The 15,893-nt window shown below is 44.9% G+C and overlaps 1 protein-coding gene across 2 annotated transcripts in view; it reads right to left on the minus strand.

Annotated features, from left to right (window-relative positions):
- The window catches only part of CHST11 (carbohydrate sulfotransferase 11), a 240,620-nt gene extending 226,466 nt beyond the window's left edge, over positions 1-14,154 (minus strand). The window contains exon 1 of one of the 2 annotated variants that reach the window (XM_034778446.1): positions 13,865-14,154. In XM_034778446.1, the coding sequence (XP_034634337.1) occupies positions 13,865-13,967 (103 nt within the window). In that variant the 5' untranslated portion in view covers positions 13,968-14,154. Of the gene's footprint in view, positions 1-13,849 lie in introns of both variants that reach the window. The other variant, XM_034778439.1, reaches the window with a different exon arrangement.
- Between the last annotated feature and the right edge of the window lie 1,739 nt (positions 14,155-15,893).

Raw genomic sequence — 15,893 nt, forward strand, 5'->3', positions numbered from 1 at the left:
GAGTACAATAATGCAAATGGCGTTTAAAGAATTTTAAATACCTAGAGCTCTTTGTTTTAAGATAAGGCATTATCATAGAGATTATCTGAGGGATCCTATTATAAATACCTTATTAATTATACCTCTATCTTTCCATAATCCCCAAATCCCTACAAGTTAGTCATTTTAAAAGCACTAAATGCTTTCTGCCCACCTTACACAATCCAGATTTGTTGGCAAAGATGAAGTATGTGAATTACCAGCTACAAAAGAATACCATCTGTTTAAAGGTTTTAATTCCCTTTAAAAAAAAAAAAAAAAAAAAAGTAACCCTTCCCAAAAAACCCCAATTTTCATTGTTTTAGAATACATATATTTTAAGCACCAGTAACAGGACCTTTTATAAATGAATGGCAAATGCTGGTTTAAAAAAAGAAAAAAAAAGTAAAAGAACATAGTTCTCTGCTTTGTATTGAACACAATGTGTTTGAGAAATGGATTGAAACCCAACAGAGCCTTTTATTCCTTGTATGAACTCTACAATTAAAAACGATAGTCTCCCACAGCCCAGCCAAGTAACATAAAAAAGCATGATCTTTTGATATGAAGATTACGAAGAACAGCATCTTTCAGCCCAGGACAATGATTGCCAGCCTGTGCACAGGGTTCAAAGGAGAAGTGGTTCCTTTGCAGAACCAGCATGGCTGAGAAAGACTGAGCCCTTTTCACACATCCTGGAGGAACCAGCCAAGGTGCTGCAAACACAAGCACGCTTAACTTCAATCACATGAATATGCCATTGAAATCAGTGGGACTACTCATGGGAGGAAAATTAAGAACAGACCTAAGCATCAGCAGAATCAGGACATATGTCTGTTCTTTCATGACCACAGTCCAGTCCCCTTTGGCACTACACTTTGGACACAGATACTGCCTCACAAAATATACCAGTGGATTCACAAAGCTGTGAGAAATTCTGCTCAAATATATTGTTTGCACTTTCCATTTCTCCCATTATGTGCTGCTAAGTTCCTTCATGCAAGTGTGAAAGCACAGCACCACTGATTGATGGCAGAAGGATGTGAATTCTTCCTTCACTGTCTATAATGTGGCGCAAACAACATTCATACTACCCTGAAAGACACCATCTCTTCTTGCTTAAGCTAATGTAGTTTACATAACTGCACTCTCATTTCTTGCCTTGGAAGAATTTATAACACCTTTAATTTTTCTGAGCAGCTCACCTTCAAATATCTACATATGTTAGACGGACTAGTTGAAGTTTAGCTTAAAAGTCACATTACGGAATACATTTCTTTCAGTTAGTAAAATGACAAGTCTAGTCAGATGTGACAATTATTTTAAAAATACAATAAAACCAAAACAAATATGATCTTACCAAAAAACAAACCAGCATAAAACAAACTCCCCATTTCCCCTGAACACCTCATGCCTGAACAATATTTGCTTCATCCGCAGCCCTCCTAAAAAAGTGTGCACCTTGAAGGTTAGCAGATTGGGGCTGTGTAGGCCCAAATTATAAATGTTGTATGGAAAAGACAAATCAACAAACCCAACCTTTTACAGAAGATTAACTAGAGCTGACGATTTCTGAATGTTTTTAACAATTTTGATAAGTTTTTGCCATCAAAATTTCAAATTTTAGTGAAAAAAGGTCAATGTTTTCAATGATTTTTTTCCTTGGGGGAAAAAAAAAAAAAAAAAAAAAAAAAACACCCTACAAACCATTTTTTCAGCCAGTTCTAATCTCAGCAGAAATATCATCATGAAACTTTATTGTAAAATGTTCAATGGATACATTCATTCATGAATATCCCTTTCTGGTGCTTACAAGCTAACCCTTACAGCCTCACATTTAGGACATAAGAACCGGTATACAAAAGTAACTAAGAAAAGGTAAAAGTGAACGGAGAGTCTGTTTTTATTGTCTAAGATGAGTGCAGTGCAAACAGCAAGCAAAAAGAGTTAAAGGGTAAAAGTAAGTGAGGTATTTAAAATTCTTTCCATGTTAATCTAAGGTAAGGACATTTGTTTATTTAACACAGTAGAACCTCTCTGATTCACATAGACAAGCAGTTCATTTGTATATTAGAAAGTAAGGAGGCCATTCTCAAAGCCTTCCAGCCAACTCAAGCTCTGCTTTGGGGAAGTGTGGGATTAGTACCCCAGTTAAGACCAGTGTAGGGGATGTGCAGAGGAAATGAGCTGGAGCTATCCTGGCTGCCTGTGAAACCCCTACGTCGCCAGAAAGGGACTGTATACCAGGCCTTCACTGGGTGGGCAGAGGACCACAGAGAAGGCCAACAGAGGGGGAGGACAGAGGATGAACATTTACATGGATCCAATGGCCCAAAACCTACTGCAACTGGTGTGCCGATACCACCCCAGGGCAGCACAGCAGCTGGAGGGGAACTGCATGTGGAGAGAGAGTTATATTTATAAAATCAGTAGAATCGGGGCATTTTATTAGCCATAAAGTCACTACAACCATTTTCATTAAGTTAAAACCGGTAACAAGTTTACAAAATGGAGCCCTGATCTAGAAAGCCTAGATTTGGCTTCAGTGGAAATGGGGGGCGGAGGAAGGAGAGGAGAGAGAACTGAAATTATTTGTACAGCAAGTCATACTCAGTACTCGTGTTAATGACTCTACAATGGAGTCCTGACGTATTCATTAAGTCTTGGCTTTCAGATGCCAAAGTAAACAACCAACAATAAAAAGGGTCAGAGCAGATCCTCCCACGGCTATACCCACAATAAAAGGAACAGAGAACCCAGAGCACTTGCTCTCTTCAGGGGTAGGAGTGGAGGAATGGTGCAGAAGTAACAGGGGTCTGAAACCTTCCCTCTGTCTGTTTTATCATCTACGACTTAGACTGTGAGCTCTTTGTGGCAGGGAACCATTTTTTTTTTAACTCTATGTGTGTACGGTGCGTAGAAAATGAGGCCCTGATCTTTGACTAAATACAAAGAAGAAGAAAAGGGGAATCAGCCAAACCGCTGAAATCTGAATAGCCACTCTAAAGGATTAAATCCACTCCACCCAAAAAGAGACAGGACAGTTGAGCTACACGAGGAACGGGCACATTCAGTGCAAATAAGAATGTGTTTTCTAATGGACTTTATCCTTGTAAATCAATGAAGTATCAAATCTAACACCCTAGAAATGTCTGTTGGCCTTGAACCCTGGGATGATGATTTGCACAAACATTTATTTTAAATTTTTTTATTATTATTATTTTTAGGATCAGATTCAGCACCCAATGAAGTCAATAAAAAGAATCCTATTTACTTATATGGGCTTTGGACAAGACCCTTAAATTGAATACACACTATTATACTGTATACATAAAAAAATATTCATGCTTAAGCTAATCAAATAAGAACCCAAACAACTGCCTTAAACCATGTAAACTGTCTACAAATAAAATTGTATCAAATTTAAGATGCTGTGTCTCCATCCCCAACCCCATCTTTCTATTTAAATGTCACGGGATTACCTTTGAGTTGATACATAATACATATATTTTAGCTCAAAAGACTTCAGAGAGAGGCAACTGTGATACTATTAGAATGACATTCACACAAGGACAAATGAAGCATCCTCATACGTAGGGATCTGATACAGTATCTCAGGCTACAAATAAAAATCAAATTAAATACTGTACTGAATTCAGGCTTTGGGAAAGCCAACAGGGATCCAGCTTCTTCCACTTCTCTGAACTGCTTTTAAAGTTACATGTCTCATACAAGATAAACCACTCTGTCACTGCAAAAAAGTAATGGAAACAATTTAAGCATTCAGAAAATATGCCCACCCAGCACAGACATGAAGTTGTTGACACGCTGGTTACACTTAACTAAGCCTATAAATGTTTTTATACACTGCACTGTGCGGTTCTGTTTTATACATCTATTTCTTACGGAAAAAATAAAAGTTTAATGTGAATGGAATTTTTTTGTGTCTTGGAAAAAATGAGGTTTGAGCCAAATCTTGACAGGTTTAAGTCTGTAGTACAGAGCATTAATACTATGAAAGTCAGCGCAAACTTCCACAATATTTATAAGGTGTTTTGCAAATGTCTGTACTAATGAGAGCTAACATTTTTAGACCATTAAATTTTTTTTAAAACTTATACAATCTACCTTTTGGAAATAGTAATTATGGAGTAATAGATGATCTGACTACTTAATGGAAAGTAGCCATGGGTGGTACCCTGTAAGTTTGGTTTCAACATCTCCAGAAATAACAGGCAATTTTTTTGGGAGGGGAAAGGTGGGGGGAAGAGGTTAAGTAGGGAATGGTTTTTCCAAAAAGCCATATTCATATCCACACATATAAAAAAGTTACCCTCTAAAAAGTGAGGGCTAATATTAAAGAGGGAGATTCTCAAAAGGCACAAAGGACAATTAGGTGCCCAAGTCAGTGCATTCCCAGACTACAGGTGTTCTTGACATACCGGGTCAGCCTGAAATGCTTACTCGCATTGAGTAATACTAAATTCTTCAAGTCGTCCCACTGAAGTCAATGGAATGGCTGAAGGAGCAGGGGGTTACTCAGTGTCTGGAATCCTGGCCCCACTGCAGTCAGTCAATGGAAGTTGTGTCACTGACTCCAATAGGGACAGGATTTCACTCCATGGGATTGCATTAGAATCTGACTCTTAATTAAAATATCCCAGACAAACATGCTCCCTCAATTGTTCTGACTATAAAATACCCCAAGTAGAACAAAATCTGAGTCTCTCTGCAGAGTGTCACATTCCCATCCCTTCCACTGCTAGAGATCATCATGGACCTCATCCCACTTGAAAAGCAGAGGAGAAAAGAAAGATGGAATATTGCACTACTGATCAGAACCTGCCACAGAAACCAGTGGTGAGTTTGAGATTTTTTTTAAAGCTCTTAAGTCAATCAGTGGTACAGTGTGGGATATATTTTGACATTTAAAGAAAGGAAGACCTAGCATTTGTTCAAGCAACAGACTAGTACCAACAGTAAAGAGTGACATTAATAACTGGGCAATTGGTGGCTCAGATGCTATGGTGATGGGCAGTAGTATAAAACCCTAAGATCAAAAGATCAAACACAGACAAAGCTGCAATGAAATGCAGCAACCTCATGGTTGGAGAGCAAAAGTCCACCGGCATATAGTTCAATGAACAACAGTAGAAAAAGGAGAAATTTTGAAGAAGGACACGTGAAGAAACCCCAAACAAACAGTTACAAAAGTGATCATCAATATCCATACAGAACAGTCAGGAGAGCAGACTGCTCTGCTACATAGAAAAATCCATATAGGTAGTGGGAAATTTCACAGATTTCCCCTCAGTTTCCATCAGATCATTCCATCAGGGCCTGTGGTTTCCTCCCAGAGGAACAGGTAGTGGGTTCAACCTCCCCAGGGATCCTCCAGAAACCAGGGCCATCTCCATTTTTGTCTCCGCAATGCCCTACAATCCCCTGCAGCTATTCCCCACCCATCAGTACTGCTCAGCTACCCTGGCCAGTAGCTACCCTGAAAAGCTTCATTAAAGGGCACTTTCCACAGCAAGGAGGGATTTTGTGCCAAAGTTGTTAAAACCTTGAGTTATCGTGTATTAACTTGGGCCTGGTCTACACTACGAGTTTAGTTCGAATTTAGCAGCGTTAAATTGAATTAACCCTGCACTCATCCACGCAATGAAGCCATTGACTTCGACATAAAGAGCTCTTAAAAATCGATTTCTGTACTCCTCCCCAACGAGGGGAGTAGCGCCGAAATCGACATCACCATTTCGAATTAGGGTTAGCGTGGCCGCAATTCGACGGTATTGGCCTCCGGGAGCTAACCTGCAGTGCACCATTGTGACCGCTCTGGACAGCAATCTGAACTCGGATGCACTGGTCAGGTAGACAGGTAAAGCCCCGCGAATATTTGAATTTCATTTCCTGTTTGCCCAACGTGGAGCGCTGATCAGCACAGGTGACCATGCAGAGCTCATCAGCACAGCCAGAATCAAAAAAGAGCGTGGACCGTACGGGAGATACTGAATCTGATCTCTGTATGGGGAGATGAATCTGTTCTATCAGAACTCCGTTCCAAAAGACGAAATGCCAAAACATTTGAAAAAAATCTCCAAGGCCATGATGGACAGAGGCCACAACAGGGACTCAACACAGTGCTGCATGAAACTTAAGGAGCTGAGACAAGCGTACCAGAAAGCCAAAGAATCAAATGGACGCTCACGGAGGGAGGGACGACTGATGACTGTAGCTATCCCACAGTTCCATTTGAATTCTGGGTTGAGCTCCCAATGCCTGAAGGGTCAAAAACATTGTCGCAGGTGGTTCAGGGTATATGTCGTCAGCCCCCTTTCCCCCCGTGAAAGCAAAAGGAAAAAAAATCGTTTCTCGCCTTTTTTCACTGTCACCGTATGTCTACTGGATGCTGCTGGCAGACGCGGTGCTGCAGCGCTACACAGCAGCATCCCCTTGCTTTGCCTTGCGGATGGCAGACGGTGCAGTATGACTGGTAACCATCATCGTCGTCCTGTGGGTGCTCCTGGCTGGCCTTGGTATGGTCGGTCGGGGGCACCTGGGCAGACATGGGTGCTCCTGACTGGCCTCGGTGAGGTCGGTCGGGGGCGCCTGGACAAAAAGGGGAATGACTCCAGGTCATTCTCTTCTTTAAGTTTTGTCTAATGGAGATTCATTCCTGCCTGGAATATCATGGCAGCTGGAGGCTTCTGCCTCAGGCTGCTCTCCCAGTCGGCAGCACCGCGAAGTCGCGCCTACCCCTTGCTCTCAGGGCTCACAATCAGATACTTAGACCTCTACATTTTGCTGCAAATAAAAAAAATAAAGCTGCCATTTAGAACTGTACCCCAGCATACATATCCTGGGACATTTTGTATTTTACCAGTGTCAACCAAAGGCCCACACACAAATGGAGATTCAGTCCTGCCTGTGCTTCTATCCTAGTGCTTATCACAACTTCCCATTTTCAGCTATCGGCTGAGCAAGTGCAGAATGGGTGGTTCACTCGACTTCACCGTAAGCCAACCGCCCTCCCCTCCCCCCTTTGATCTCTGCTTGCAGAGGCAATAAAGTTAGTGTTGTTTCAAATTCAAGCATTCTTTATTACTTCATCACACAAATGGGGGGATAACTGCCAAGGTAGCCCGAGAGGGGTGGGGGAGGAGGGAAGCAATGGGTGAGGTTGTTGTAGAGGCACCCCTAGAATGGCATGCAGCTCATCATTTCTGCGGGATGTCTGGGGCTCTGACCTGGAGCGGCTGTTTGCCTCTCTGGTTCTTTAGTAGGCTTGCCTGATATTCTAGGCAAGACTGACTCTCCATTAGACAAAACAAAGAAGAGAATGACCTGGGGAGTCATTCCCATTTTTGTCCAGGCGTCCTCGACCGACCTCACCGAGGCCAGCCAGGAGCACCCATGACAGCAGCAGACGGTACAGTATGGCTAGTAACCATCTTTGCTAACTTGCAAAGGCAAGGGGATGCTGCTGTGTAGTGCTGCAGTACCTCGTCTGTCAGCAGCATCCAGTAGACATACGGTGACAGTGAAAAAAGGCTGAATGGGCTTCATGGTTGCCATGCTATGGCATCTACCTGGGCAATCCAGGGGAAAGGGCGCGAAATGATTGTCTGCCGTTGCTTTCACGGAGGGAGGATTGACTGACGACATTTACCCATAACCACCCGCAACAAATTTTTGGCCCCATCAGACATTGGGAGCTCAACCCAGAATTCCAATGGGCGGGGGAGACTGCGGGAACTATGGGATAGCTACCCACAGTGCAACGCTCCGGAAGTCGATGCTAGCCTCGGTACATGGACGCACACCGCCGAATTAATGTGCTTAGTGTGGCCGCATGCACTCGACTTTATACAATCGGTTGCCAAAAATCGAATTCTGTAAATTCGGAGTAATCCCGTAGTGTAGACATACACTTGGAGCAGTTTACTATTGGCTTCCAGGGGAGGAGAGACAAATAGAGCAGAGAGTGAGGAGTACAATGCACCCAGTTCCCCATGTACAAGGGGACATGAACTGAATTCTGCCCTGGAGACAAGAGACCAACCTACTTACCTAGGGTTTGTTTGCTGTTGTTTTAAAGCTCTCGTTACTGTGCTTGCTTTCACACACTTATCCTAGGCAAATGATCTGTCTCATGACCTTGATTTTTAAAATGGCTCATTCAAAAACTCCACAACTAAACATCATGGAATTCAATGTATCTATCTTGACAGCTTAAAGGCTGATTTGTCCCACTGGGGTTTGGGATTGTGGTTCCAGGAAATAGAGGTATTTCAGACCTGAAACTTAAACTCTATTTAAACTCAAAAAAGAAAAATGATATATGCTAGCCTTTGCGGAGTAACTGGAGAATCTTATTGCTGTCACCCCTATACTTCCCTGAGCCTCTTCCCCCTCTTTTGCATCACATCTAGAATTACTTTGAAAGCCCCTTAGGATAAGGAATGTGTCTTTTAATATGTATTATGAGTTTGTGTGATTATGCGTTCCTTCTTCTCCCCCACTCCCTGAAAATGTTGGTTTTGGGAAGATTTTGATGAAAATGAACAATTTCCATGGAACGACATTTGTGTGAAAAAAAAAATGATATTTAGCTGAGAACCCAATTTTCCGTTTTAAAAAAAAAGTTTCGGTGGAAAATTTTTGACTAGCCCTAATTGTGAGGTCCCTAACATACTAACTGCTGTAATAAAATAAATAAATAAGTGACATGAGAGATGAATCGTGTTGCAAAGAGACAGGTCACTTTACTGTTGGTTTCTTGTTGAATGAACTCAGGCAGAGGGACTTTTGCATAAAAAGAAAAACCTTGAAACAGATAAAATGCCAAGCCTTTGAAAGCTCCTAATACCTTCAGTCCCAAATCCCCACACATACACTCCAGAGTCATGCTCTTTGAGGACTCTGAGCCAGAATTCATCCCTGGTGCAACTTCACTGAAACTTGCCTCATATCAATATCTCTAGTATATGATATTTGGGTAATTACCCAATGCCCTTTTGCTTAACAAACCAAACTTGCTGGAGTTGAAAAACTGTTATCACAACTTTATATAAGAACTGTAGGCTAGTATGCACTTGTATCACAACATAGATGACATATGGTTATATTCTGGTAAGGTAAGGTAAAAAAATAGATGGTAAATCTTGGAACAATAGATTTTTGCACATTACACTTTCATTTCTCTACACCTGGCTTGCAATCTAATATATATGATCCTAGTTTAAAGTCTATGACAGTTCTATAGTAGTTTACATCACAGAAATATACCACACAAAGCAGAACCAGTCACACTCATAAAGGTGCTTTAGAGCAGTGGTTTTCAAGCTATGGTCTGCAGACCCCTGGGAATCCACAGACTATGTCTAAGATTTCCAAAGGGGTCTGCACCTCTATTTGAAATTTTCTAGGGGTCCACAGATGGAAAAAAAAAAAAGTTGAAAGCCACTGCCTTAGCGACAGAAGGTTGGATTCCAATTGCACTTTAGCTGGTGTAAATCAGGAGCACCACCACGGATATTAATTCCGTTACAGCAGCCTAAACCTGTACAAAACAGCAATCAGGTTCACCTTCTCCAACCAACAGTGATTCTACAATATGACTTTCTTCTATTAAGTCTCTAAATTAAATCCTTTGCACTGATTTGAAATCTCAACTCAAATGCAGTTTTAAAAGAAGTTAGAATATAAACAGTAATCCTCAACTGTCCCTATAAAAAGCACTTAGTACTTTTTGAAAGTATTCAAAAATTCATTCCAGAAAGCATTTTCATCTCTGGTCTATTGAGTTCAGATTCCAGGTTTTAATACTATATTTTATTTGAAGCTAGGAAAAATAAATCTGTGGCCAATTACCTTTGAATAAACCTACTAACTATACTGCCCACTGGATATAACCACTGTAAAAATTACATTTGTTGTGAATGACACGCTACAGTGTATTCTGAAGCCTTCCAATACATGAGTGGCAGTTGGGGCCCCAATTCTGCTAGGTGCTGAGCACTCCCTGTGAAGTCAGTGGGATTGGAGGCACTGGGCAGATAGAGAAAAAAATAGGATACGATAAATTTGTATTACTTAGGGGGGATTGGCAGGTATGAACCCAGACAGACAAAGAAAGGGAATACATTCAACAGGCAAATACCAAGTTTTGTGAAGCCAGCTGCTGAAGACGATCTGATAGGGAGGTATTCAGGAGGACCAGGTATCACCACAAAAGCCTAGATCAACTGCATCATAATACTATCAATTCATAATGTAAATGCTTAGTGACCCCAAGAGCCTTAATGAAGGTCATTTTGATCAACTACAGTTTAGTGGCAATGTCAAAGGTGGAGCGAGGGGAGGATGCTGAACGCATGTGTTTCCACTGAACTATCTTTCGGTGATTCTTCTAATAAGTATTTTAATTTCAGCTTCCCCATCGTTTCTCAAGCGGGGGGGGGGGGGAAATCAGAGCACAGGCAGTGCAAGTGATAGTCTTCTGCTCCCCCCCCCACACACACACAGACAGTTCTGCAGTCACTCTGCACGTAGGACTGCCACTGGAATCAATGAAACGTCTGTGCCTGGAGCAGCTGCAGAGACACACTCCACACTAATGTCCTAGGGCTCGATCCTGCTTCCATTTAAATCAGTGGTAAAGCTCCCAAATGACTTAAACGGGAGCAGAGTCAGCGCCCCCCCCCCCCCCCCACACACACACACAGCACATTCCTACACTTCACAGAACGATGCATTTTTACTGAGGGTTTTTACACGATACATCTTGGGGGGGGGGGGGGGGGAGTCAGACTGGTGTCTATGCCACCAGACGCTTAACTACACAGAGCTGCAGCACTTTGGACGTGCATTAGTTTCAAGGACCCTTCACCAAATTAAATAAAATCAAGCCATTGTCGTGCAAACATTCCAGCCTCATCCAGAGCACGGTCACCGCATCAGCTGGCCTGTTAGCGGCTCCAGCGAACCTTGATGAGTTTCTCTTTCAGGTCCTGACCCAAACCTCAACCCACTGAAATCGCTGGAAACCTTTCCGCCGACTGTCATCGACTTTGGATCCGGCCCCAAGCACGGAGCATTTCACTCCTCCAGCCTGTAATCTCCAAAATACTCTTCTCACCGGGGAGTGAGAAAAAATTTTTGGAGTCGATCTCAGATACTTTTTTCTGTATTGGAGCAACTAACTGAAGTTAATTTTAAGTCTTTAGAATTTCAGGGCAAACACTTTCACTCAGTTATTTTAATCACAGGAGTACAAAACCCATTTGCCAGCTCTTTGCATTCGATAGCATTGGTTTGGCTCCTTACGGGTCGCAGAAACACCAACACGTTACACATAAAGGGGTCAGGACACAATCTATAGTCGAAGGAGGGAATCATTTCATCATTGCTCTTCATGTGCTGAGTAACAGCGGAACTTTCACTGCCAGTCCAAAAATTCAAGCACCACGGCTTTCAGTTTCTCGAAAATATATTTGTTCAATAAACCTCAGTTTACTCCCTTGAAGGATCTCCCCCGCCCCCCCATTCAGAAATTTTGGCAGGTAGGTAACCTCAAACAGTGCTTAATTCCGTTGATTTCAGTGGGACAATTGGCGTGTTTATCATTAAACACCTGCCTATATTTTAATACAATTAGATCATGAATTATTTCTGCAGCTATTGACCAGATTCTGCAGTCCTTGCTCAGGGAAAACCCGCCGATGAATCTAATGCTGTACGTCGCCCCAGTAAACCCTGCAAAAGCAATTGGCAGAAGAAAAGGACTCCTCTCAAAACAATCCGTAGAGCTCCGATGAATAAAATACTGGGCCCGATCCTGCGCGTACTGAAATACATAGTAACACTTCCAGTTAACTTCAGCAGCAGCGGGATCGGGCCGACTGACAGCATGGGACACACACGGGCTTTTAATACGCACATTATGCCATAACTTTTTTAACCCACTGTAGGATCTTCCCATCTGTGCGCGCCACTTTAGACTGGAGAGCGAGGATTGAACAGGGAAGCGTGTCTTACTTCACAAGTGTAGCACTAAATTGTTTATCTAATACCTGGGGAGAGGGGATGGGAGGTGGCAGCCCCGAGGATAGCGATTATTTCTCAGGCTCCCCCAGTTCTGATGCGTGGTCCCCGTTGCTGTGGGAGCCTTTCCGGAGTTCCGAATGGAGACACGCTAGCAGGACATTTGAGGGGGGCTGATACCGCAGCAGCTGGAAGTTCAGCGGGGGGCGCCCCAGCCCCCGAATGTCCCCGCGACCCAAATCCTGTTGGCTACCCGCCCTGCCATAGGGTCACCGCCAGCTGCTCCACAGAGCGGGGCAGCATCGCTCCCACCCCTCTTCTGACCCGACCCCCGCCCCGGCGCTGCTGCCGCCGCCCCCTCGGACTAGGGCGCGAGGGGCGAGGAGCAGCAGCACTTGCTGCGCCCCAGGCATGCGGCCCACCCGCGAGAGGCGCGCTGCCCGCGGCTGCCCCAGCCCCAGCTGGAAGAGCCGGCGCCGCTCCATCCCAGAGCGCCCCGAGCCCCAGCACAGGTTCACCCCACGGAAGCAGAAGCCAGGACCGGGGCTAGCAGCCTCAGAGCACACCCGGGAACAGCAAAACCTCTCCCCCACCCCCAACCCAATCCTCGTGGCTAGGGAGAAGCGGGGACCGGGGAGCCCCCCCAAACAACAGTCCCAGTAGCACTACAACCCGCGAGGCAAGGGAGAAGCAGGGGCCGCGATCCCAGTCAGCGGCCCGGCCCGGGCCCTTCTGCGGCAGCGCAACCCGGAGCTGCTTAACCCCCTGTATCCACATGGCAAGAATGGATCGGAAGCGGGGAGGGCGATTTGAGAGACCGCGGGCCTGCAGCTCACCTTCCCGGGCTGAGAGGCAGCGCTGGACCCGGATTTCACAGCATCCGCGCCCGGCGCTGTACACAACCCGAGTTTGATCCGCCAGACAGATCGACCGACCAGCCACACCCCCCAGGCCTCTGTCACTCTGTCCCCAATCCTAAATAATCTCTCCACTATCACAACCAGCCTCCACCCAATAGATCAATCCTCTAATAATGTCCCTCCTCTAATTCCCTAATAATCCCCCCAATATCTCAATCCCCTAATATCACCCCTTCTGTAATCCCCTGCTAATCCCCCATCACCCCCAATATCCCAATTCCCTACTAATCCCCATCTCTCGCCCCAGTATCCGAATCCCCTGCTAATCCCCCATCCCCACCTTCCCCCCAATATCCCAATCCCCTACTAATGCCCCAGAGCCCCCAAAATCCCAATCCCCTGCTAATCCCCAGTCCCCACATCTCCCCCACTAATCCCCCATCTCCACCTCTCCCCCAATATCCCAATCCCCTGCTAATCCCCCGTCCCCACATCTCCTCCAATATCCCAATCCCCTGCTAATGCCCCCCAATATCCCAATCCCCTAATCCCCCATCACCACCTCTCCCCCATATCCCAATCCCCTACTAATCCCCTGTCCCCACCTCTTCCCCAATATCCTAATCCCCAATCATCTCACCCCTATATCTCAAACACCCCTTTTCTCTAATCCCCTACCAGTTCCCTCCCCCAATCTCCCTACCATCCCTCCCCTCTCACAGCAGCACCACTCTCGCCCCCCTCCCCAACCTCTCAGACACAAAAAGAATAAAAACTACCGCCCATCCTGGTTGCAGGAAAGAGAGTCATTATTGCAGCCTGAATCCCGCGGTGGGGAGCGCACCGTCCGCCAGCCCGAGTCCCCCCGCATGACACAGCCGGGCGGAGCCGGCAGACCAGGAGAGCAAGTGACGGTGCCCTACCTGGATGCAACATACTTTGGAAATAGAAGATGACCAGGATAAAGGATCCGAAGCAAGTGACCAAGACCATCCTGCAAATCCTGTTCATCCTCATGACTTCCATCAGAGCCTGCTTCATGGCTTGGTCCCGGGGCTGCGGGGCAGGAGCACAGGGGATGGGGAGCCGGTTCGCTCTCTGCTCGGAGTTGGGGGTGTGGAAGGAGCTCGGAGCGCACAGAGATGCCTGGAAGCCGGCCGGCCGGCTGCCTGCCTGGCGCCTCCTCCCGCTGCTGCTCTGGGTGATGCCTGGGTAGCAGCGCACAAGGGCTACTTCATTGGGCTGGGTGGTAGTCCTAGGCTGGGCTTCACCACTCTCCGCTCCAGGGCCGGGGAGGGCGGAGGAGTTGTCTGCGCAGAGGGAAGGAGAGAGCCGGAGCGAACTACCCTGTTCAGAACATGGTCGCGTCCAGCTGCTCCCTGGCAAGGCTGCGGGCTTCCTCGCGGTCCCAAAGCCACTCTTATCTCCAGCTGCTGCGCCTGCTGCATAGGGTTCAGGTCAGTTTCCAGGTCCAGGACAAATTAAACATGAACCCGCTCCCCTACATTTAAAGAGGGGCTTTTTTACAATGAGGGCGGGGCAAATCAGCTTGACAGACACTTGGCAGCTTCTAGGGAGAGGTTACAGGATCTCCAGAGAGGGAATTTGGAAAGGAGGGGGAGAAAAGGACGATTCCCTAGGGGAGCCCATTATCACCCCAGGGTGAAAGAGGAGACCCCCGCACATAGGGAAAGGAAGTGGTTCCCTGCCCAGGGACCCGATACTCTTGGTGGAGCGGGAGGTAATGGGGGATTCCTACTTAGGAACCATTTGCCTTGACTTGGGAGCTGATATTGGGTAGTGCACTTGGACACACACACCTGCAAATAGATTCCCACCGCCACGGACAAGCTAAAGTGGAAATAAAATTCCAGGCTGTGGAATCCAGATGCGATGGGGGGGGGGGGGGAGAGCATTCCAAATTCACTACCCCTCCCTGAACCAGGCCTTGCCGTCTCTTTCCTGGACTTTCAGCAGTGCAGTTCCTAAAGACTTCAAGTGCATGCAGGGAGGTAGGGCTAAGTATTACCCTGTGTTCCAGGCCCTTCCTTTTTAGTCTTTATTTTGTTTAAAATTTCCTGAGAATGTATCAGATTATTACAAAAATAAAAAAAAAACAGTGCAAAAAATAACTTCAGTTTTCTGGGTAATTATCAGGATTAGTGGCAGACAGGAGGGCAGAAAAAACTTGTAGAAAAAAGTAAGAGTACTGAAAGTAAAGCAGTTTAATGCTGTGGTTTATGTAATGAACTGTACATTAACAGTACATACACATATGCACACAAATGTGTGTCTCTTCCCCTACATTGCCTTACTTTTTAAACCTATTTACACAGGCTAACTTATTAACATAACACATCTACCTAATGTAATGGATCTGATTTTCTTAAGGTAAGTGATATCTTCATGTACATGAGTGGTCTGAAATTTGGGTGGGAAAAAAAAATCAGTAAAAACCAAAAATTGTAGCTTTTTTTTTTTTTTTGGTAAAGTCTGAACATTTTTCACTAAAAATCATTAAACTGAAAATGAAGGGCCGCACCTCTGTTGCACGCTCATTGGCATTTGAAGAGGAAGGCACAAATCTTGCCCAAATAAATCTGTTAGTCTTTAAGGTGCCACCAGATTCCTTGTTGTTTTTACTCACTTTTGGGGCTCTCTCACCAAAGATAGAAAATAATTTATCTGAATGTTTGTGTTGATAGATCAGATATGGTTGAGGTACTCCTATTAGAAGTTCATTTGCTCCCAATGATTTGTATTGTTTATTATTGCTTTATTAAGTGTTCAGTTACACAAATGAAAATAAAGTATTTTATCACCAATGACTGAGGGCTTTTTGTGCATGTGCGTAGGGGGGCAGTAGCTTTTTCTATTTTGTGACAAATATAAAGGGGGGGGGATATTTTCCCCCCTTTTTCCAAGCTTTTAGATCCAAGATAAGATGTAATGCGAAATAGCCTACAA

The sequence above is a fragment of the Trachemys scripta genome, chromosome 1 (genome assembly GCF_013100865.1).
Source record: "Trachemys scripta elegans isolate TJP31775 chromosome 1, CAS_Tse_1.0, whole genome shotgun sequence".
In the NCBI taxonomy this organism is placed as follows: domain Eukaryota; kingdom Metazoa; phylum Chordata; order Testudines; family Emydidae; genus Trachemys; species Trachemys scripta.